Genomic DNA, 24761 nt, shown 5'->3' with positions numbered 1-24761 from the left:
TTTAGTGCAAAAACAATTTTACACATTTAAATAACCTGATACAAGTCATATTATCTGTCTGCTTGTCTGCATATATGTAATACATTTATTTACATGTGGCTAATTTATATTAAGACTGGATCCAAAGTTACAAATGCAAAGTATTTTACGCATCATATGTTTTTGTATGAGAGGCATTCAATAAGTAACGCAACATTTCTTTCTTTCTTTTTTCTTTTTCTTTTTCTTTTTGAAAGCAGGTTGGTTTTATTTGAGGTTCCAATACAACGTATTAATTCCCACTCTTTTGGCTACAAAACCCTATTTTTGCAACATAATCTCCACTGAATGTGATAGGCTTACGCCACCTTATTGGGAGGGCGTGTATGCCCTCACTGTACCGGTCTACTGGTAGACATCGGAGCCACTGTCTTGCTGCATCAATGACCTCCACATCAGCCACATACTGCTTCCCATGAAATGCATCCTTCATTATGCCAAACAGACGGAAGTCGGAAGGTGTGATATCCGCCTAAAGGGAGGATGAGAAAGAACAGTCCGCTGAAGTTTTGTGAGCTCCTGTTATAAATTCTATAATCTAGTTAATCATAAAATTGCAGAGATTACAAATTTCTGCCATTAGTGTACTGGCAGCTTGTTAAAAAAATTTAATCCCAGAGTACAGGATTCAACCTGAACACCTGACAAGTTGTCAGTCCTTAGAGATACATTTTTTCCTTGAACAATGGATTATTAATTGCATTTCATCTAAAATGGATTGTTACTACTATCCATAATAATACTATGTTGGGAAATCAATGAAAAATTTCATTACATTCAAAAAGTCCTCTGGAAGATGTACATTTATTTATATTGCATTATATTCTTATTGTTCATGTTTTTACAACACATACTTATAAACTGTTAGCAATCCTGCCTCCAAAAATAATGCCAGAGCGTGAAAGTATGAAGGAAATAATCTAGCATTTTTACTTGGAGATCGAGAGAATCTGAGAAATTATAAATGTAGATCAGTCAAACTGAACTTCTTTATTATCTTATCAATTTACTGAGTGTTTTAGCCTGCTATCAACCCAGACTCGCAAATCAAGCAGTATAAAACAAAAAGATAATATTTGGATTTACGCCAAGCACTGTTCAGCTTAACATCCCTGACAAACTCTCAGGTTATTGTAAAATGATATCACCACTACCACACTGGACTGGGACGTTGACTTTCAGCTATGATGCAAATGAAATTGTAAAGACAATTAGAAATTTTATATTTTCTCGGATAAAATATCTATAGCTCCAGTGCAACCATTTATATGCCACAACCAAACCAGTTTTTTCTGTTAAACAGAGTTGTATATTTCAGCTGAAGGATAGTTTAAGAATAGTTTAAGGATAGTTTTCTAAAAATATACACTTGGGTAACTGTAAAGTTGCCATCAACCCTAAAGGCAGAACATCATACTTCTTTACTATGAATGGTCCTAATGGAGGTGCATCTTTGCATTACTCCAACCTACCTACTGCCTGATCTTGGCATATTCCACATCAACAAAACATTACCAGAACTGAAAGGCATGAGAAGTGACAGAAAAATTGGCGGACTGACTAGGGTAGAATCCAAGACCATTGGATTTGCAGTCTGATATTTACCATCTGAGTGACACATTAGCCTCCAAAATACTCAGAATATATACAAAACAAACCAGGAACTGATACTAGCAAGCCAGTGGGTGTGTTGAACCTTCCATCGACCTACGGACCCCCTTGAAGATGTCTCCCGCAGTCGGAGACGAAACGTTGGGAATTGAGACAAAATTCATCAACCGACCATGGCATAACAGCCCAGATAATTGTAATGGACATCAAACCAGGAACTAGCATATATAATAGACAAAATTTGCATATGTAATACTAGGAAAAACCAAGTTCGGAGAAAGAATGTAACACTTGAAATGGTACAGATTAATATGAAATACAAGGGGCATGATGGCTAGATTGTGCTATTTGGCCTTCCTGGAATTTTAGTTGTGGTGGTTACCTGATCTGTACTGTAGTCTGAGGTCTAGGTTAGGCTGGAAGGTGATAATTTGGTTGTGAGTTGTCGAAGCCAACGAATGTGAAGATCAAATAAAAGTAGTTGTGCACAGATTGGTTTGTAGTGTAGCCTAATCTTAACATTTCTACATTTAAGAGACCTTTCATCATAACAACTAAAACTGCATGGTAATTGCAGTATACCTATATTAGATTTGGACTAGTCTCTGGTAAGAATTTTTATAAATATTATTTACATATATTGCACACAACCTACATAAAATGGAAGGAGGGCCCACTCTGTAACTTTTACAAACATGAAACTCAACAGAATCTTACTTCCATGTGTGTGTGTGCTCCCCCCACACCTCTATGCCCCTTTCTCATCACTCTCTTCTTTTCTCCTAAACCAAATAATTCTACAGGATATCTGAGTTAATCATATCATCTTTGTTACTGTATGGTGCCAGTGGCGCAAAGTTCATGAATTTAAAATAGAGGAGGACTACAACACGCCTGGTTCTCAACTCGTGTAACAGCTGAAAATTTTTCACAGATACCAAATGTCGAAGGGCGAGCAGGAATGGCAGCAATTCATGATGACAACGATTCCCTGGATCCTGTAGTACTTGCTGAAGCTGTGAACAAAAACCTGCCATTTTATGCACGCCCACTATTTGTTCGTGTAGTAAGAGAACTACCAATGACAGGTAATTAATTTACATAACACTTGTGGTTACAAGTCTATTATAGTTAACATTTTGTACTAAGTCCTAAAATAAATTTTGATTAAATGCTGTTCTCCGATGGGTCTCAATATTCTCCAGTGGCAGTACAAGTATATTATGGCAGTCTCTTTAGTAATATATTTCCACAATCTACTACACATTCGACCACTCCTGACATTCCAATAGCTATCAGTTCATCAAAAAATTAAAAGAGAAATTTTAAAACCATTACTTTATAACCCTTTCATTGTTTTTGAATATATGTGAATTTTAATAAGGACAATATACATAGTAAATGAATGTTATGTGTTATTTTATAAAAAAAAAAAAAAAACTCCTCTAGTTATAGTTGTAAGAGTCTTGTAACCATTTTCCTCTTGATGCCAGCTAATTCTCCACCCACCTACAATAATACACATATTGTTGCTTTGTAATGTAACACGAACCTATCTTGATAATTTCTTTCTGTTTTAGGCACGTACAAACTAATTAAACGGGAGCTGCTGAAAGAGGGGTACAATCCGTATAAAATTACTGACAAACTCTATTTTCTGGAAAAAGGAAAATATGTACCCTTGAACCGGCAATTATACGATGATATTGTAAATGGAAATGTGCGACTTTGAAAGGAAAATTGCAGACCGATACTCTGATATTTGGTGTTCCCTCTTCGTGGTGTGTTACCGTCGTTATGGATTCCGTGTCACTAACCAAATATCACTGGGCATACTGCATTACATGTACACTCTGTAAATAACTGTAAACCATGAGTGCGTCATTACTGTATTGAGAAGTGATTATGAGCTTTTTATAGACCCGTTTCCTAATTGTTAAGCAAATAATGGTATTCTAGTCTAATAGCATTTTCTACACTTAGAAGATAAAATGCTTTAGTGTAATATTTTAAATGTTCAAATACATGTGTATTTTTTAACTGAACACTTCTTCATTTCTGCAGCAGCAGCGCAATATGACACACAGCTGGCACGATTTTATCGAGACCCGGCATTATTCGGCTGCGCACAATACGATTTTTTTTTATAGGTCAAACGTTTATTATCTGAAATAGCTCCACAACCTCATTGCGCCACTGACATTACCAACAACTAGAAAACTTTGAAATGTGCCAAACTTCGTATACTAGTAACAAAATAATAGTGTAGCCAACATTGTAATAAAAAATAAAATCATAAAGTTGTTATATATTTACAAGAAAAATGATCACATTTACCAAGTTGCACACTCAGCGTAATTCTAAGATGGGTGTGTGGCAACAATATTCACCTATGAGTAAAAAGCTTGTTAAGTTTCCGATTATTCGGTTGGCTCCCCACCATACTCATCGGTAGATAGCGTCAGACGCCTAGCTATGTCACAACCTGCAGCCAGTAGTGTTTGGGGCGTGACGAGGGCGGGTGGTTTGCCTTACGTCGTTGCAAAGTGCCGGGACGAAGTTTTTAGTTTTGCGGGAAAAAAATGACGAACCAACACAAAGCCGTCATTACCGGCATGTTTGCTGGAGCAGCTGGTCTCTCCCTCCTCCTAGGACGTAGGGTTATTCTTCAGGCCCTACTTGTATTAATAGTAGGATTTTTAGCTACAGGCAAGCGGTACAGATGGATCTACATTTTATACAAAACACTTCCACGAGATATAAGGTAAGTCAACAGTGCAGTTCGATTGTCTGTTTTGTTTTTCGTGCTTATAATTTCTTACTTAAAAATAAGTTCTATTTAAAGAACATGCGAGTTTTAAAGTGCCCCGTATTTGTTTCTTTCTGTTCAGTGGGGTTATTAAGAAATTTATTTGCAAATTTTTGTTATAGCTTCACATCCAGCAGTAAGTAATAATAATGATGATGACGATGATGATGATGGTGGTGGTGGCTTAACAAGACCCGCAGTTGTCGTAGGGATTGCAGAGAAAATGCTTTCAGTCATTTGGCCTCGAATTATTTGACGCTGGTACACATGACGACCACTGACGTTTGTTTCGGTGCTCTCGTTTTCTGCACCACCGCGCTTTCTTATGAAGTCTGCTGCCCTCCGGCACAGCTACCGTAACGCAGTACAGAGGAAAATGAGAGTTCCGGGACTTTCAAATAAGCGAAGGGCTAGAGATTTCTATTTAACTCTCTTGTAAGTAGCGTGGAGCTCAGTGTGTCCTTTTGGAGAAAATCCCAGTTTAGTCACTTTCAAACTCGGAGCATTGAGTTATAAATTGTTATTAACATAGTCTCAAACAAAAAATCTGAGCTCAGTTTTTCACTCTTTTCCATCAATTGTGTTCTTGTCTACATCTATACTCCGAAACCACCGTAGGGCGCATGGCAAAGGGTACGTTCCACTGAACCAATTATTAGGATTTCTTCGCGTTTCATTCCGTTATGGGGCGCGGAAAGAATGATTGAACGAATTTGGATACACCAATTATTCTAATCTTATCCTATGTGAGCTATACGTATGGGGTTGTAATACACTGAAGCGCCAATGAAACTGGTAAAGACAAGCGTATTCAAATACAGGGATATTTAAATAGGCAGCATACAGTGCTGCGGTTGGCAATGCCTATGTAAGCCAAGAATCTGGCGCAGTTGTTAGTTCGGTTACTGCTTCTACAATGGTAGGTTATCGACAATTGAGTGAGTTTGAACGTAGTGTTATTTTGGGCGCACCAGCGATGGACACAGCACCTCCGAGGTAGCGATGAAGTGGGGATTTTCCAGTACGACCATTTCAGTAGTGTACCGTGAACATCAGGAATCCGCTAAAGCATCAAATCTCCGAAATCGCTGCGGCCGGGAAAAAATCCTACAAGAACGGGACCAATGACTACTGAAGAGAAAAGTTCAACATGACGGAAGTGCAACCTTCCGCAAATTGCTGCAGATTTCAGTGCTAGGCCATCAACAAGCGAATCATTCCAACGAATCATCGTCGATATGAGCTTTCGGAGCCGAAGGCCCCACTCTACCCTTGATGACTGTACGACACCGACATATGTCTGGAAACAAGTTGCCTCGTCGGACGAGTCTCGTTTCAAATTTTATCGAGTGGATGGGCATGTACTGGTATGAAGACAACCTCATGAATTCATGGACCCTGCATGTCACCAGGGGACTGTTCAGGCTGGTGGAGTGTCTGTAATGGTGTGGAGCGTGTGCTGTTGTAGTGATATGGGACCTCTGATACGTCTACGAACGACTTGGACAGTGGCACGTAAGTAAGCATCCTGTGTGATCACCTGCATCCATTCATGCCCATTGTGCATTCCGTCGGACTTGGGCAATTTCAGCGGGAAAATGGAACACCCCACACGTCGATAATTGCTACAGAATGGCTCCATGAACACTCTTCTGAGTTTGAACACTTCTGCTAGCCACCAAATGGCCCAGACATGAACAATGTTGAGCATATCCGAGTTGCCTTGCAACGTGCTGTTCAGAAGAGATCTCCATCCACTTGTACTCTTACGGAGTTTTGGACAGCCGTGCAGGATTCACGGTGTCAGTTCACTCCAGCACTGCTTCACAGATTAATCAAGTCCATGCCACGTCGTGTTGCGGTACTTGTGTGTGCTCGCGGGCGCCCTCTACGATGTTAGGCAGCTGTACCAGTTTCTGTGGCTCTTTGGTGTATATTCCTCTCGTCATCATTTAAAGCTGGTTCTTGAAACTTCGTTAATAGATTTTCTCGGGATAGTTTACGTCTATCTTCAGGAGTCTTCCAGTTCAGTATCTCTCAAATACTCTGCCACGGATCAAGGAGACCTGCGACCAATTGTGTTGCTCTTCTATGTATACTTCCAATATCCCCTGTTAGTGCTATTTGGCACAGGTCCCACACACTTGGGCAAGATTCTAGAACTGGTCGCACAAGTGATATGTAAGCAGTCTCCTTTGTAGACTGACTGCACTTCTCCAGTATTATACCAATAGTCCGGAGTGTACCACCTGCTTTATGTGCAACTGAGCCTTTGTGATCATTCCATTTCATATCCCTAAAAACTGCTAGCCCCAGGTATTTGTATGAGTTGGCTGATTCCAAAAGTGACTCAGTGACATAGTCATAGGATACTACATGTTTCGTTATGTGAAGTGCAAAATTTCACATTTCGGAACATTTAAACCAAATTGGCAATCTTTGCACCACTTCGAAATTTTATGAAGATCTGACTGAGTATTTATTCAGCTTCGTTCAGACAGTGCATCATAGATAACTGCGTCGTCTGCAAAAAGGCTGATATAAGTATTTATATTGTCAGCTAGGTCATTAATATACAACTTGAATAGCCGGGGCCCCACACACTTCCCAGAGACACACCTGAAGTTACTTAATCTGACGATGACTCTCCATCCAAGTTAACATGCCGCGTTCTCCCTACCAAAAAGTCCTCATCCCAGTCACAAGTTTCACTTGATATCCTATACTATCGTACTTCTGATAATTAGCATAGGTGTGGTACTTGTTGAATTCAGGCTTTCCTCGCGCAGGTACCTCGTTGCGACAATGGAGAATGCTGCTGGAACTCGTGTGTTCCATGAATCAAGGGGTTTCAGTTAGCCACTTCATGAATTTCATGTTTGAGACGGCTTATCATCGATGGTTCAAAATGTTAAACTAATAATTCCTAACCATTAGTGTTTCATGTTAATCAAATAAAAGCTCACTTCACATTTTTATTAATTTTTGTGTTTGTGGTGGTGCTGTTCATCGCCAATAACATGATCAGGTAATCAAATTACTTAGTTCAACGTGTGTTCAGTTGTTGGCCGTATCTGACATGGGATACAGTCTCACGCCGGCCGCCGGTGGCCGAGCGGTTCTGGCGCTACAGTCTGGAACCGCGCGACCGCTACGGTCGCAGGTTCGAATCCTGCCTCGGGCATGGATGTGTGTGATGTCCTTAGGTTAGTTAGGTTTAAGTAGTTATAAGTTCTAGGGGACTTATGACCTCAGCAGTTGAGTCCCATAGTGCTCAGAGCCATTTGAACCATTTTTTTACAGTCTCACGTGAGTGTGTGTGTGTGGGGGGGGGGGGGGGGGGGGAGAGCGCCTTGAACCGTTATTGACGAATTAGTGTGTGTTTTCAGCAGCGCGATCTAGGTGCATTTGTTCTCTAATCCTTAACGAGATTTCGTCACTAATGTTCCCTCTGTTGACGCGATTTGAGCTCGTAGTAAACACTCGATGAGCAGCAATACAAACTCTGCACGACCAACGTGTGGTATATTTTTTCCACCTAGAAATGTATGTGATAATGAAGTTTAATTACCAATCTAAACAAAAGAAATTTTTCTTGCTCTTACCGCAATTATTTATGCATCTGTCATAGTCTCTAGAGGCTGGCATTCTTAATCACCTTGTTCACTAATGCCCTGTCTATTATGAAGCATTGCAGACTCTCAATAAATGAAATCTGTCAATTGCATTATTTGGAAATGAGTTAATCGCTCGCAATTGTCGCTAAAGCTGCCTGAAGTGTCGTTGAAACACAACATATCGACATGTCTTCTATGAACGATGTCGAAGAATAGTTGAGTTACCCTTAGTGTTAACAAAGTCATAGCAACGTTTCCTGCATGCTCTTTTTTCCCAAGATTATTTGATCCCTTGAGTATTTGTAGCCTCCGAAATTGTAAGGCACGGCTTTCTCTTGTAACAGGTACAATATTTGGTGTTATCGTTACCGTAGTGAAATTATTCAAAGAAGCCATTTTCGTGTAGACAAGCACATTACCGGCGTACGATATGTGGTTGCTAGTGTCGTGTTTGCGCATCTCGGAACTTAGCACTTAATAGACTACGGATGTTTGGTAAATTGCAGGTCGTGAAATTTGTGGGGAATTTGAGACTAATATGGCTGGGACAAAACTGCCGTCTGTGGAATTTAGTTTTCCCTGCCTTTGTTATACGACAGATCAAAACAGCGAAAGTGCGTCTCTGTCTTTTAAGGATAACATGCTTCTGTTGGCAGTTACCGTGCGACGCCCTCTGCAGTTTTACGCTTTTGGAGTCCATGTACGTAATAAATCAAGCAAAACAAGTTGAGGATTTACATTGTCCGAGGGTATATGCAAGCGCTTTAGCGATTGGCTGTGCGTCCCTCACTGCACAAACACTATTCGCTTTCACCTTCTAGCGGTTTTGTGTTTCAATTACACTCAAGCTGTCGCCTACTGTCTTTCTCTCTCCGTTCTACACGACTAACAACTGTACTGAATTCAGCGGTATGTTTAAGGATAATAACTTTAATCCTCATACTTCTCCTACGTACCGTAGGTCATGAACCCAGGTTACGGGGATGTTCCTTCTATTTACGAACGTGTTTTTCTCAACATTCTGCTGCCGGTAGGACAGTATTATCTTGTTACTGTGTATGTACACTCCTGGAAATTGAAATAAGAACACCGTGAATTCATTGTCCCAGGAAGGGGAAACTTTATTGACACATTCCTGGGGTCAGATACATCACATGATCACACTGACAGAACCACAGGCACATAGACACAGGCAACAGAGCATGCACAATGTCGGCACTAGTACAGTGTATATCCACCTTTCGCAGCAATGCAGGCTGCTATTCTCCCATGGAGACGATCGTAGAGATGCTGGATGTAGTCCTGTGGAACGGCTTGCCATGCCATTTCCACCTGGCGCCTCAGTTGGACCAGCGTTCGTGCTGGACGTGCAGACCGCGTGAGACGACGCTTCATCCAGTCCCAAACATGCTCAATGGGGGACAGATCCGGAGATCTTGCTGGCCAGGGTAGTTGACTTACACCTTCTAGAGCACGTTGGGTGGCGCGGGATACATGCGGACGTGCATTGTCCTGTTGGAACAGCAAGTTCCCTTGCCGGTCTAGGAATGGTAGAACGATGGGTTCGATGACGGTTTGGATGTACCGTGCACTATTCAGTGTCCCCTCGACGATCACCAGTGGTGTACGGCCAGTGTAGGAGATCGCTCCCCACACCATGATGCCGGGTGTTGGCCCTGTGTGCCTCGGTCGTATGCAGTCCTGATTGTGGCGCTCACCTGCACGGCGCCAAACACGCATACGACCATCATTGGCACCAAGGCAGAAGCGACTCTCATCGCTGAAGACGACACGTCTCCATTCGTCCCTCCATTCACGCCTGTCGCGACACCACTGGAGGCGGGCTGCACGATGTTGGGGCGTGAGCGGAAGACGGCCTAACGGTGTGCGGGACCGTAGCCCAGCTTCATGGAGACGGTTGCGAATGGTCCTCGCCGATACCCCAGGAGCAACAGTGTCCCTAATTTGCTGGGAAGTGGCGGTGTGGTCCCCTACGGCACTGCGTAGGATCCAACTGCACATACGGTTCACGTCCACGCTGTCGCGGCATGCTACCAGTGTTAAAGACTGCGATGGAGCTCCGTATGCCACGGCAAACTGGCTGACAATGACGGCGGCGGTGCACAAATTCTGCGCAGCTAGCGCCATTCGACGGCCAACACCGCGGTTCCTGGTGTGTCCGCTGTGCCGTGCGTGTGATCATTGCTTGTACAGCCCTCTCGCAGTGTCCGGAGCAAGTATGGTGGGTCTGACACACCGGTGTCAATGTGTTCTTTTTTCCATTTCCAGGAGTGTATTAATAAAATTTGTTCCTGTTGAAAATCGGAAACTGCTTGTAACTACTCGAGCTGCAAGTCTGGAAATTAAAATATTCAAAAATCACAATCGTTCACGCTATTCCGTTTATTTAAACTACACTACTGGCCATTAAAATTGCTGCACCAAGAAGAAATGCAGATGATAAACGGGTATTCATTGGACAAATATTTTATACTAGAACTGACATGTGATTACATTTTCACGCAATTTGGGTGCATAGATGCTGACAAGGGAACCTCCCCATCGCACCCCCCTCAGATTTAGTTATAAGTTGGCACAGTGGATAGGCCTTGAAAAACTGAACACAGATCAATCGAGAAAACCGGAAGAAGTTGTGTGGAACTATGAAAAAAATTAGTGAAATATACAAACTGAGTAGTCCATGCGAAGATAGGCAACATCAAGGACAATGGGTGTCATGGAGCGCCGTGGTCCCGTGGTTAGCGAGAGCTTTTACCAAACGAGAGGTCCTAGGTTCAAGTCTTCCCTCGAGTGAAAAGTTTAAATTTTTATTTTCAGTTTATGTGACAAACTCTTACGTTTTCATCACTTTTTTCGGAGTGATTATCACATCCACAAGAAAACCTAAATCGGGCAAGGTAGAAGAATCTTTTTACCCATTCGCTAAGTGTTCAAGTTAGGTGGGTCGACAACATGTGACGCACATGCCGTCACCAGTGTCGTATAGAATATATCAGATGTTTACCTGTGGAGGAATCGGTTGAACTATGACCTTGCGGTCAAATGTTTTCGGTTCCCATTGGAGAGGCACGTCCTTTCGTCTACTAATCGCACGGTTTTGCGGTGCGGTCGCAAAACACAGACACTAAACTTCTTACAGTGAACAGAGACGTCGATGAACGAACGGACAGATCATAACTTTGCGAAAATAAAGAAAGTAAACTTTTCACCCGAAGGAAGACTTGAACCGAGGACCTCTCGTTCCGCAGCTACTCACGCTAACCACGGGACCACGGCGCTCCTTATGCTACAATCTCCTTGATGTTGCATATGTTACGCATGGACTACTCAGTTTGTATATTTTACTAATATTTTCATAGTTCCACACAACTTCTTCCTGTTTTCTCGATTGATCTGTGTCCAGTTTTTCAAGGCCTATCCACTGTGCCAACTTATAACTAAATCTGAGGGGGGTGCGATGGGGAGGTTCCCTTCCGAGAAATCAGTACCCAGAACAACCACCTCTGGCCGTAATAACGGCCTTAATACGCCTGGGCAGTGAGTCAAACAGAGCTTGGATGGCGTGTACAGGTACAGTTGCCCATTCAGCTTCAACACGATACCACAGTTCATCAAGAGTAGTGACTGACGTATTGTGACGAGCCAGTTGCTCGGCCACCATTGACCAGACGTTTTCAATTGGTGAGAGATCTGGAGAATGTGCTGGCCAGGGTAGCAGTCGAACATTTTCTGTACCCAGAAAGGCCCGTACAGGACCTGCAACATGCGGTTGTGCATTATCCTGCTGAAATGTAGGGTTTCACAGGGATCGAGTGAAGGGTAGAGCCACGGGTCGTAAGACATCTGAAATGTAACGTCCACTGTTCAAAGTGCCGTCAGTGCGAACAAGAGGTGACAGAGACGTGTAACCAATGGCACCCCATATCATCACGCCGGATGATACTCCAGTATGGCGATTACGAATACAAGCTTCCAATGTGCGTTCACCGCGATGTCGCCAAACACGGATTCGACCATCACGATGCTGTAAACAGAACCAGGATTTATCCGAAAAAATGAAGTTTTGCTATTCGTGCACGCAGGTTCGTCGTTGAGTACACCATCGCAGGCGCTCCTGTCCGTGATGCAGAGTCAAGGGTAACCGCAGCCATGCTCTCCGAGCTGATAGTCCATGCTGCTGCAAACGTCGTCGAACTGTTCGTGCAGATGGTTGTTGTCTTGCAAACGTCCCCGCCTGTTGACTCAGGGAGCGAGACGTGGTTGCACGATCCGTTATAGCCATGCGGATAAGATGCCTGTCATCTCGATTGCTAGTGATAAGAGGCCGTTGGGATCCAGCACGGCGTTCCGTATTATCCTCCTGAACCCACCAATTCCATATTCTGCTAACAGTCATTGGATCTCGACCAACGCGAGCAGCAGTGTCGCGATACGATAAACCACAATCGCGATAGGCTACAATCCGTCCTTTATCAAAGTCGGAAACGTGATGGTACGCATTTCTCCTCGTTACACGAGGCATCACAACAACGTTTCACCAGGCAACGGCCGGTCAACTGCTCTTTGTGTATAAGAAATCGGTTGGAAACTTTCCTCATGTCAGCGCGTTGTAGGTGTCGCCACCGGCGCCAACCTTGTGTGAATGCTGTGAAAAGCTAATCATTTGCATATCAGAGCATCTTCTTCCTGTCGGTTAAATTTCGCATCTGTAGCACGTCATCTTCGTGGTGTAGCAATTTTAATGGCCAGTAGTGTATTCACGTACGCTGCATAATTCTAAGGCAACGTACGTGTGTTCTCCGTTCCTTTTTTAAATAAAAGGGGGAAATGGAAAATAAGTTGATTCCAGCCAACAGCTAAATTCACGAAACAAACGTATAACAAAAACAATCAGGATGATGTTGTTCTTCGGTCATCGTTACAACAGTGGACCAAAGACATAATCTTGCGAGGAGCGGCCGTCTGTCTGTGAGAGACGCCGGTCTCATGGTTTTGAGCGTAATGGCCGTGGCTTGATTTTTGCATGCATAGAGCATGGGTGGGCAACTTTCGTGTGGGATAGAGAGGCGCTGGGATTGACTCCGCCAGTGATGCATTTTCGGATTTTCATAATTCTTTTGTACGCATTATTCAGTTCGGCTGCGGTATAATACAGCTGGTATATGCTAAATTCAAGCGATTTAAATTTTTTTAACCAACAATGAAGTGATGGGTTGATTTATTTAGCGTTACGGGAACAACCCACACCTGTGCAATCAGTCAAGAGGTTCAAATGGTTCAAATGGCTCTGAGCACTATGGGACTTAACATCTATGGTCATCAGTACCCTAGAACTTAGAACTACTGAAACCTAACTAACCTAAGGACCTCACACAACACCCAGTCATCACGAGGCAGAGAAAATCCCTGACCCCGCCGGGAATCGAACCCGGGCGTGGGAAGCGAGAACGCTACCGCACGACCACGAGCTGCGGACTCATCAAGAGGATATCAGCATACTTAATTTCAGACACATTAATGACCTGCCTGTGGCGAAGAATCGCAAAGTTAGGACTAACTGTTTGTGAGCTAGAGCTGCCTGTCCCATTGCCGTATTTTGTTTTACTATTATCATCATTAAATAATTCTTTTCTACTGTGGACCTATTAGAACACTGCAACTGTTGAAACTGAAGATAATTTATAATGTATTAGCTGCAGCCAGTTGCCTTCATGGGCGTTTATTTTTCCAAGATATTTCAAGACACGTAACAGTCCATCTTCAGGCGTTTACTTTTTTCTTTTTACTTGTCGTGAACATTAGGTTTTTACTAACGGCGTTGCACAATTTTGCAATGGAAGTTTTTAAGACAGCTATTGGAAAAGATCTTAAGTAAAGAAACAATGTTCGCCACGCGTAAATAAACAAACATCTGAAGACAGAGGCACATAAAATAAATATACTCTCAAAAAAAATTTTTTTTACTTTTTTTTTTATAGACACAAATTGTTAACGTGGCGTGTCGTGGAAGGTGTGACTTTCATATTGGTGCATTGCATCATAAACATTAACATCACGGGAGTTATAGTTTTTGTCTAGGGACCCTATCACGTCACGTGACAAAGCGCCCCGCAAGCTTATTAAGTATATGAATCAGGTCCGCGGGTCACCAAAGGTTGACCATGCGTGGTAGAGAGCATCATTGAGCACACCAAATTTTATTACAAAAATCATCAGTCAATGCTCACATTTATTTTGGCCAAACCGGTTTCGGCACTTCAATCATTCTCAGGATCCAATATGCCGATGGCTGCGTCAGTGTGTAGTATGAGCAGCCATCGCCAAAGTACTAATATTGGCAGTTGACAATTTTTAAGTGTCGAACCTGATTGAGCCAATAAACAAGAAATATGAGCAATGACTGATAACTTCTGTAGTCATATTGGCCACGACATGGCTCTTTCGAGAATTAGGCCGCATGTAAACACAAATTAAATATCGTATGAATACCAGTAAGTTTCTAGACATTCTTGGCTCATAACTTAATTCATTCTTGAAACGGCCTCTGTTAAACTGAATCAGAGAGTGGTGGTGGATGGAATAGGCTATGATTTACTTTAAGGAGCCATCACCGCGTGATTTGCGTTGCGAACACCCCGAAAACCTGAATTTGGTTGGCCAGACGGGAAAGGAACTCAACTTTTCCCGAATGATAGAAGTTCAAGGCAGTGAAAGACTTTTTCCCTTATTTCTACTGCCCTCCCTTTTTGGATCAGTTTGTACAAAGTTTTCCAGTGAGTGGGAGCCCTGAAAAACACAAATCAAAGAAATAAAAACATTTCCGCAAATCCTAATTCCTATAGATGCTGTAACAGTTGGAAGGAAGTTACAGAGTGCCCAATCTGGTGGACATTGGGGGATGTTAGAGTAATTCCTGTTGTCCGAAGCACTTCCGTCTATTTTCTAACGAAAAGTTCGTTTTTGCAAATTGGAAATTTGTGGTAAGGTCTCATGGGATCAAACTGCTGAGGTCATCGGTCCCTAAGCTTACATACTACTTAATGTAACTTAAACTAAATTACGTTAAGGGCAAAACACACACACACACACACACACACACACACACACACACACACACACACACACACACACACACATGTCCGAGGGAGGACTCGATCCTCCGACGGGAGGAGGCGCGCGACTGGCGCAGCTATCCCGCGCGGCTTCATTTTTGCAATGCAGGCTTCTTTTGACATTTATTCTTTTCAAAACACCTGCGTAGTATTTGCCAGTTACTGATTATCCTACAAAGTTAAAACAGTAACAGAAACGCTGCTTCCACTGAGAAAATACTGGCCTTAAATTCTGTGACAGACGAAACTGACCTCATATGACGTATACTCTAGGCCAGTGGCTTCTATTGGTTGTTATTTCATTTCTGGTGGCCCCACGTGTCAATCAAGGGGGGTTGGTGTGAAGAGTGCAGCAGCAGAAGCACCCCCTCCCCCAAAACAAAAAGAGTCGTGAGACACCGCATCCTGGACGCGCTGTTGCTGTCATTCACATTAAGTGGTCGACGCACGAAATAATTTTCTTTTTAAAACGGTGAGAAATTCATTTTTCTCAGTATTAAAAAATATGCAATAATCATGCTGGCTAAACTGTCTCACATAGTCGGTTCAGCATTTAAAATGTACCGTAATGTTTCTTATGAGACTTCATACAGCAGCCACTGCAGACCGTCCAGTACTGTATTGTGCACTTTCTCGTCATTCGCTTTGTTTTTGCATTTTTAGACTTGCTTCTCAAAGACCACGTCAAGAGAAGTATGGCGTTGTTTGGACTCGGCATTTCTTAACTTTTAAAAGTAATGGAGCAGACTGTACATACATTTGACAACTTTGGATAGCTGTATTCATTGGCACGTAAACTGCGTAGAATTAAAAATTCTGTGGTGACGTATTTGGACAATACACACTCAACACCAATATCTTAAAATGGGGTACACTGAAAACTATTCTACAAATCAGGGTTTCACTTGACATACATTACCAACATACCGAAACAAAATTTTATTGTTATCAACGATTTCTGTGCCCTAGTCGAAAACTTTTCAAATTACAGTCCGCATCTCGTAGTCTAGTGGCTAATTTTGCTGCCTCTGGATCACGGGGTCCTGGGCTCGAATCTCACTCAGGGACTGGGTGTTTGTGTTGTCCTCATCAAGTCATCTTCGTCATTCGGGAACAGTGGCGTGACTGGACTGTGAAAAGATTAGGAATTTGTACGGGCGCTGACAACAGCGCAATTGAACACCCCAAGAATCAAATATCATTGTCATGGTTATATTCTTCATAGCGTATAGTCGAGGAGATGTCTTCCAGTACTACGCTAGTGGTCTTTCAAGCTTATTGTTAGACCTACTAGGGAATCTGTGCGGGGCGCTTTCCTGTAACGCTAAGTCAACAGGTTGGAAGTCTCCCAACAACGTACCTTTCGGTTCTTGTTCCCGACATCTTGAATTGCTGCATTATGAAAATCTCCTGCTTCGGTGTTCATTACAAGACGCGAGTCTGGCCACACGAATATCTGGTCATCGCTCCCGGGTCTAAAACGGATGTCGTGGCTAAAAATGACGCGATGCGACATTGTTCTGGGTTCGTCCAAGTCTCCTGGCCTCACGTTTCGCCAATCTACAGGGTGTTTATAAATGAATATCGGGGTTTTAACGCTTTGTAATATTTAATATATTAAACGTACAGTTATAAATGATATGTCAAATGAAAGAGCAACTCAAACAGTTTTACCAAGAATCTTATAAATGTTCGATGTGAGCACCATTTGTCACACAGCATACATCAAGTCTATAGCCGAGTTCTTCCCGAACGTTGATAAGTGTGTCTTCAGTGATTGTACCAACAACTGCTTCAATCCGGTTTCTTAATTCAGGGGGGTCTGTTGGTAGCGGAGGCACGTACACACGATCCTTGATGAAGTCCCAAAGGAAAAAACTCGCATGGCGTTAGGTCTGGTGAACGTTGAGGCCATGCAAAGCAAGCCCTGTCATTGGGCCCTTTGCGGCCTATCCAGCGCTTGGGTACAGCGAAGTTCAACCAATTGCGGCGGAAACATTGCGCGCTGCGCATGCGCACTGGTGCCAAACACAACTGAGTTTCTCTTTCATTTGACATATCATTTATAACTGTAAGTTTAATGTAATAAATGTTATAAAGCGTTAAAACCCCGATATTCATTTATAAACACCCTGTACCACTTCTGCGTGTCGCAGACAGTAATGTGGCACACGAAACAATAAGGTCCTGTATCCTCTTCCGTATTTCCTCTGTTGTTGTTGGTCAGTTGAATCCGAACGATATGGGGCGGTGGTTGTCACTGAAGTAGTGTTCGGGTAGGACGACAGGTCAGTGCGTCGTCCGTGACTTACTTAAATTGCTTAAGGGGCTCCGGAAAGGCTCAAAATCATGAAAAGTTCAATTTTTACTATTTTGCGTTTTCTGAATCTGCAGAATATTACCTTTTAATAGATATATAATTTATTCAATTCCGAAGACTACAACTATTTTTAAATTTTTTTTGAAATGTGTTCTACATGTGGCGCTGTTAAACTGCTGTCAAATGGTGTTATTATTAACGTCCGGGTTCATCAGGTACATTTTAGTGATGTGAGATAAAGTATGTGTTGTGGCTAACCTGTGATGGTTCAATATATATCGCTGGTGTGATTGTCGATTGTTTCATGTTTATTTACTCTGTCGTTATCTCGAAAATATTCGTAATTAATTCTGTTTCTTGAGTCTCTGTTTAGTTGAAGTATAATAATGAGTAAAAGTAAAGTTATTAGAAATCCTCTGAAGGCTTTTAAGAAAAGGAGAAATGTTGCAAAAGTCAAAGGTATGTGTTATTACTGTAAACAATAAAGACGATAACCAAGTGAGTGAACCTAACCTCTCAAGTACACCTGCCCATAGCAGTCAAAGTGGGAAAGCAAATACTTCACAGAAGAAGCTTGGTTCAATGAGTGAAAACTATGAATGTTTTATGGGCGAATCGGATGTGAATGAAATATTTGATATGTCGGTTCTCAAAGGAATTTTTTCAAACTGTGTAAGATGTATTCATTGTAGTGAAGTTGGTCTGGAACTCTCCATAATAAAGCACGTAGGACTTGCTAGTGAAATACAACTGAAATGTGATAAGTGTTCATACATGACCACCTTTTGGAACGGAAATACGGAAGCGTCCGATCTAACCCGTCGGCTTTGACCCATGACGTCACAAATATAGCAGAAACGACAATTCCAATATGGAGGATATAGAAACGTTGCATACGTATCACAAAGACGAAAACACATAGAAAAACAACACACACAAAGGTTTCACAAGAACAATCTGCTAACATTGATAGCAAACAAAGATAATAATAAACAAGTGGTACTCAAGGCCAGGCAGGGGGGGGGGCTGCGCCCCCCGCTGAACCCCCCCGCCAAAAAAAAACTCCCAACCTAACCTCGTATTCAGGGCTACGCTACAGATCAATGTGTAGGTCAATCAAAAGATAAAAAAAAGAAACAAATAAAAAAAAGAAAAAAAACAATATTGATTCATTAGACATAACGAGTAGCGACAAAACATATAGACCATAAAGATTGAACAATCTAATGGTAAACTGATAAAAGCCTCATAGACGTTAAAACAAAAAGTACAGTAAAAAGGTAAACTATATATTACAGGCCCTAAAACTCCTACTAAGGTAACGTCAACGAGGCAACATCTACAAACACGCCACACTCACAAACCAAACTCCGCGCCGTAATGACGTCACACACCACAACACCCTTACGTCACGGGTCAAAGCCGACGCGTGAGATCGGATGTTTCTGTTGACCCTTTTGGAACAGTGTTGCAGTAACTGCAACTGAAGAAAATGGTAGCAAAATCTACGAACACAACAACGAGCGATGCTTGCTTTAGACAAGGAACGCCTTCGGGCTGCAGACAGGGCTGTAAAGAGTCTAGAAATACAAGCAAGAGTAAACAGGAGGAGGAACAAGAGGAAGCTGGAGGAGGAGTTTGCAGAGGATGAAGATAATCCATCCTATGGACCTGGAATGCACTAAAAAGTTAATCCAATCTTTGTCGCTCGATTCCCAAAACTTTTATTTTCTCATACTAATTACATGTTTTCTAAGGATCTTCCAAACATATTTGTTTCAAACTTTCAGTAAATGTTACGCAGTACCTTCTGCATAATTTAACACAGCCTTTTTCCAAAAAACTGTATATTTTTGAATATATAAATAAAAAATTGTAAAAAAATGTTGTGAATTTTCATTACAATTGAAAAAAAAATCATCTTTAATAACTGAACTAAAATTTTGTAAAATCCCTGTGTTAAGTTGTAACCCATATTCCAATAAATAATCTGTAAAAAGTTCAACTTCCTACCTCAAATACTTTGTGAGGAAAGATGTAATTTATAAGCGTTATTTTAACATTGCAAGTATAGGTCGTTCCGGAGCCCCTTAAGGGGCTTCCTATTTGAGGTAGGAAGTTGAACTTTATACAGATTATTTATTGGAATATGGGCTACAACTTAACACAGGGATTTTACAAAATTTTAGTTCAGTTATTAAAGATGATTTTTTTTCAATTGTAATGAAAATTCACAACATTTTTTTGCAATTTTTTATTTATATATTCAAAAATATACAGTTTTTTGGAAAAAGGCTGTGTTAAATTATGCAGAAGGTACTGTGTAACATTTACTGAAAGTTTGAAACAAATATGTTTGGAAGATCCTTAGAAAACATGTAATTAGTATGAGAAAATAAAAGTTTTGGGAATCGAGCGACAAAGATTGGATTAACTTGTTAGTGCATTCCAGGTCCATAGAATGGATTATCTTCATCCTCTGCAAACTCCTCCTCCAGCTTCCTCTTGTTCCTCCTCCTGTTTACTCTTGCTTGTATTTCTAGACTCTTTACAGCCCTGTCTGCAGCCCGAAGGCGTTCCTTGTCTAAAGCAAGCATCGCTCGTACCATGTTAGAACCCATCTTCATTCCCATATTTCTAAATACCTTGCACCTTACAATGTTGCCATCATTGAAAGTCGCAACAGCATCATACACACCAAAGTGAAGTGTTTCTATTCAAACAAATAAAGTCTTGGGGATTCTCGACCATATAACACTATTTACACTTTCATTGGGGTTTTGAGTTTTTCCGTGAATACACTTTTTCCACAGTTCAGGTGCTGCTAAGTCTCTGAAAATAGGTTTTATCACCTCCATTATTGCATGAGGCAGACTATGCTTATGAGTGTACACTTCACCAGTTAGCAAGTATTTTCTTTCCCACTTTGACTGCTATGGGCAGGTGTACTTGAGAGGTTAGGGTCACTCACTTGGTTATCGTCTTTATTGTTTACAGTAATAACACATACCTTTGGCTTTCCAACATTTCTCCTTTTCTTAAAAGCCTTCAGAGGATTTCTAATAACTTTACTTTTACTCATTATTATACTTCAACAAAACAGAGACTCAAGAAACAGAATTAATTACGAATATTTTCGAGATAACGACAGAGTAAATAAACATGAAACAATCGACAATCACACCAGCGATATATATTGAACCATCACAGGTTAGCCACAACACATACTTTATCTCACATCACTAAAATGTACCTGATGAACCCGGACGTTAATAATAACACCATTTGACAGCAGTTTAACAGCGCCATATGTAGAACACATTTCAAAAAAAATTTAAAAATAGTTGTAGTCTTCGGAATTGAATAAATTATATATCTATTAAAAGGTAATAGTCTGCAGATTCAGAAAACGCAAAAAAGTAAAAATTGAACTTTTCATGATTTTGAGCCTTTCCGGTGCCCCCTTAAGGCAAATGCCGGTATGTTTCCTTTGAAAGGACACTGCCGTTGTCCTTCCCTATCCTTTCTCCATCTGAGCTTGTGAGTTGTCTCTAATGACCGCGTCTTTGTCAGAATGTTGTACTTTTATCTTCCTTCCTATGGACTGTTCAGGCAGTTGAATGGTGCTTGCAGGATTTTGACGTTAAAAAAAAGATCGTAACTCACTCACCGCAGCCTATCATAATAATCAAATATTTTCCTATAGCTTCAGATCTGAACCGGAATAAAGAGTTCACTTTTGCGGAAGAAAAGAGGTTGTTGAGAAAGAAATGTGATTGATAAATCAATTGTATGGCGCTTATTCCCACTACGAAAGTCTCCGATGCATGGTACCTCTGTTGTTTCTCAGATACAGATATTTTACAGTGCTTAACATCTTCCGTATCATTGCAAAGAGCAGCACAATGAAACACAAATGCACTATGGTAAGATACCGATATTGACGCTTCAGTAAAATTGATGACAGTGGCTCCGCCGCCCGCAGGACCAACCTGAAGCTATTTTTTCGAGACTTTTTTTATTGGGAAATCGAACTTGAAGCAGTTTGTTTGAGTCTAGACTCATATTTTCAATACGTTCTGTACATATTCTATAATATGTTACAAACCGGTCTGAAACTGAATGAAAAAGCACTAGCCTGTTGCTCGTGAAAAACAAGACTTGGGTGGCGATAGTTAAGACCGCTGCTCAATTCTTGTTCAGCCATCCTGGTTTTGGTTTGTTCTAGTTCCCCTGAATCACTTCCAACACAATCTCCTCAGATTCTACCGTTGACGATAGTTTCTTTCGATTAGGATGACACCCGATGCGAAACTATTATGCGTACGAGTTGCGATGTATTCGCACCAAAATTTACAACGATCCAGGAAAGCGTTTGTGTTTTTAATCCAGTTACCTGTCACAATCTGATACAACAGGTAATTAATTTCGGTCTGTGATGTTAAGACTACACCTGCTTTAAAGGTGGCCAACTAAAACAAATGCGCTAAAATCAGAATTCATGTTTTATATGTAAGTAACACGTTCTCATACTGGGGTATAACACTTTACTCCCGCATCCACCCAACATGTAAGTGTGACAGTCAGAAAATAAAAAGCCAGAAAAACTTCGTTTCATGTATAATTGTAAGTACCACATATAACGCATTCGAACAGGCATGTTGAATATATGCAACAGTTTTTAGCTGTGCGGCGCACTAGGTGTCGCTACGGCTCATCCAATTTGCAGGAGATAAACAACCATTTCACAATAAACCCTCCAACCCTCTTTAAACAATCAGACCATCGTGTATGAAACATCTTCAAACGTCTGACTACTTAACAAATGAGTTGCTGTGTTAAATATTTAACGTTAAGCAAGTAAGAGAGAAAAAGTTCAGAAAAGGTTTAAAATTGCATTTGAAATTTGTTTGGAAACCGGAAAATGCTGTCATCAAACCCTGGATGACCATAGTTTGGATAACTTGCGCTCCGTTAGAAGCATAAGCTTAGAGGGCCTTCAATAAGCAATGCAATACTTTTTTCCTGAAAGCTGGTTGGTTTTGTTCGAGATTCCATACCATATTCGAATACACCATATTATTCCCTTTACGCCACCATAGTGGGAGGCCTGTATGCCAGCATGGTACCCTTTTACTGGTCGCCGTCGGAACCAACGTCTTGCTGTATCAATAACTTCCCCATCACCCACGTACTACTTCCTGCGGAGTGCACCCTTCTTACGCCAAACGGATGGAAGTGATTTGTGAACTCCTTTCGGGTTCGCAGACTTTTGCGAGACGTATTGTCATGAAGGAGAAGTTAATTTGCGCTCTTGTGGCGACGAACACGGCGAAGTTATTTACTAAGTTTGTAAACCGATAGCGTGCATGGCTAAATGACACTGACCACAGCCGTCGCCGAGGGAACTGAAGTTCAATACGAGCGATTCATGACAGGGATGAACGACGGCGGCAGAGATGTAGGGGCGAACAGAACTGTAACTGTTGAGCAACTGACCGCCCACATGAAGGAAGAGGCTACCAACAGGGTCTCCTCTGACCTTTCAGGGAACGTTGCAGCGTATGGGCCTCCACAGCAGGCGCCTGGTTCGTGCAGCCATGTTAACTGATATTCGTCGGCGACGAAAGTTAGAATATGCACCCCAGTTCCGCAAGTGGATTTCCACTGAGTTGCGATAGGTGGCCTTTTCAGATGACAGATGGCCATTGGCGTGTGAAACGTCTGAAAGCAAGTATCCTACAATCGTCGGGCGGGTGGGTCGCGCCTGGGAGAGTGTTGTGGTCCGGGGAATGTTTTCGTGACATTCCCTGGGTGATCTCGTCATTCTGGAAGACACGACGGATCAACTCAAGTATGCTTCTATCCATGGGGATTTTGTTTTTCCTCAGTACGACGGCATCTGCCACCAGGACAGTAAAACATGTCACACAGCTCGCAGTGCACGTGCTTTGTTCGAAGAGCATCAGGATGGGATTAACGTAATCCACTGGCCACTAAACTCCCAGGATTTAAATCCAAACGAGAATCGGTGGGACCATCCCGACCGTACCTTCCAAAACCTCACTGCCACTCTTCATGCACGTCTCGCAGTGGTCCGGGCTGAAAAAGGTGGTTACTTGGGCTTTTGGCAGGTGGTCACATATATTTGACTAGTGTATTATGTTCTCCAAGAATCGCTCATAATATGCTCAGCTCAATTTGCCACTTCATTGCTTTTAGTTCTCATGGATTTAGAGCATCAGGATTATACCAAGTTGCTTTTTCTGATTTGTCACGTTAACCCAGTGTGTGTCCGTGTAGTTGCCATGGGGGACCGAGGAGCATTATTTTAGATTTCTTGATGTTAATACTTACTTCATTAGCCTTGGTGTCTTGACTCATCATTTCATCACTAAATCCATCTCCTCGCGAAAGTTTACGATAACGCTCATGTCATCGGCGTAAACTTGTCAAAGCGTTTTTTGTATGAAATGCATTTGCGCTTAAGCTGCAGGAAATGCTCTTTAAAACCCATTTTCCTCATTGCTCTTAGTTTAGTCAAAATACATGGTTGGTTCTATCGATAGCGTCATCGAAATCTGAAAACGCCAGACATAACGTCGATTTACGTTTCCTATTATACTCGTACCTCTGTAATCACATAAGAAATTCGTCATCGTTGTTTTGTTCTCTGCTTGGGCTTCATTTGGACCTACGTTTTTCTTTACCGTTGTTCCAATGTATTATTTACTATCATTATTAGTATTTTAAAATCTGTGTTCACTGGTACTCCAGAAGTCTTCGCACTGTCCTTGCAGATACTTGTCTTGTACAAACAAAACCATTTCTAGAGTCAAAGAACGTCAGGTGTCTATATGATCCTGCGCAGTCAAGCGAGCAATATGTCTGTCCTCTCGGACGTTAGTTGCGTGAGGGCTGTTGAGCTCCCGCCGATGAGTGTGGCTCTCCTGAATCCATCGATTCCAGAAGGTGGGAGGTTCCCGGAACTTTGCGAACGATAAACAGGAATGTTGATAGGCCACGATCCTGCCGCTGTCTAATTAAGTCTCAATTTGAAGCCATATCGTGTGAGGGCTGTGCAGGAATTTAGAGAAGATGACGATCAGAAAAGTATAGATCACTGAACGTGGATTTTGAATAACATCAACAATGGTTCGTTCGAGGAAAAAAAAAAGTTCAAATGTGTGAATTCGTAAAGAATCAAACTGCTGAGGTCATCGGTCCCTAAA

General features: G+C 41.8%; 2 protein-coding genes across 2 annotated transcripts in view; both read left to right on the top strand.

Annotated features, from left to right (window-relative positions):
* The window catches only part of LOC126195404 (long-chain fatty acid transport protein 1-like), a 170650-nt gene extending 166900 nt beyond the window's left edge, over positions 1 to 3750 (top strand). The window contains exons 11-12 of the mRNA XM_049933996.1: positions 2585 to 2738; positions 3231 to 3750. Of these exons, the coding sequence (XP_049789953.1) occupies positions 2585 to 2738; positions 3231 to 3382 (306 nt within the window). The 3' untranslated portion in view covers positions 3383 to 3750. The remainder of the gene's footprint in view (positions 1 to 2584; positions 2739 to 3230) is intronic.
* Positions 3751 to 4134: 384 nt separating this feature from the next.
* LOC126195402 (long-chain fatty acid transport protein 1-like) overlaps positions 4135 to 24761 on the top strand; it is a 332742-nt gene continuing 312115 nt past the window's right edge. The window contains exon 1 of the mRNA XM_049933995.1: positions 4135 to 4414. Within this exon, the coding sequence (XP_049789952.1) occupies positions 4233 to 4414 (182 nt within the window). The 5' untranslated portion in view covers positions 4135 to 4232. The remainder of the gene's footprint in view (positions 4415 to 24761) is intronic.

This window comes from Schistocerca nitens, chromosome 7, assembly GCF_023898315.1.
Source record: "Schistocerca nitens isolate TAMUIC-IGC-003100 chromosome 7, iqSchNite1.1, whole genome shotgun sequence".
Lineage (NCBI taxonomy): Eukaryota > Metazoa > Arthropoda > Insecta > Orthoptera > Acrididae > Schistocerca > Schistocerca nitens.
The sequence above is the reverse complement of the archived record's forward strand: the minus strand, read 5'-3'. Positions and strand labels throughout refer to the sequence as shown.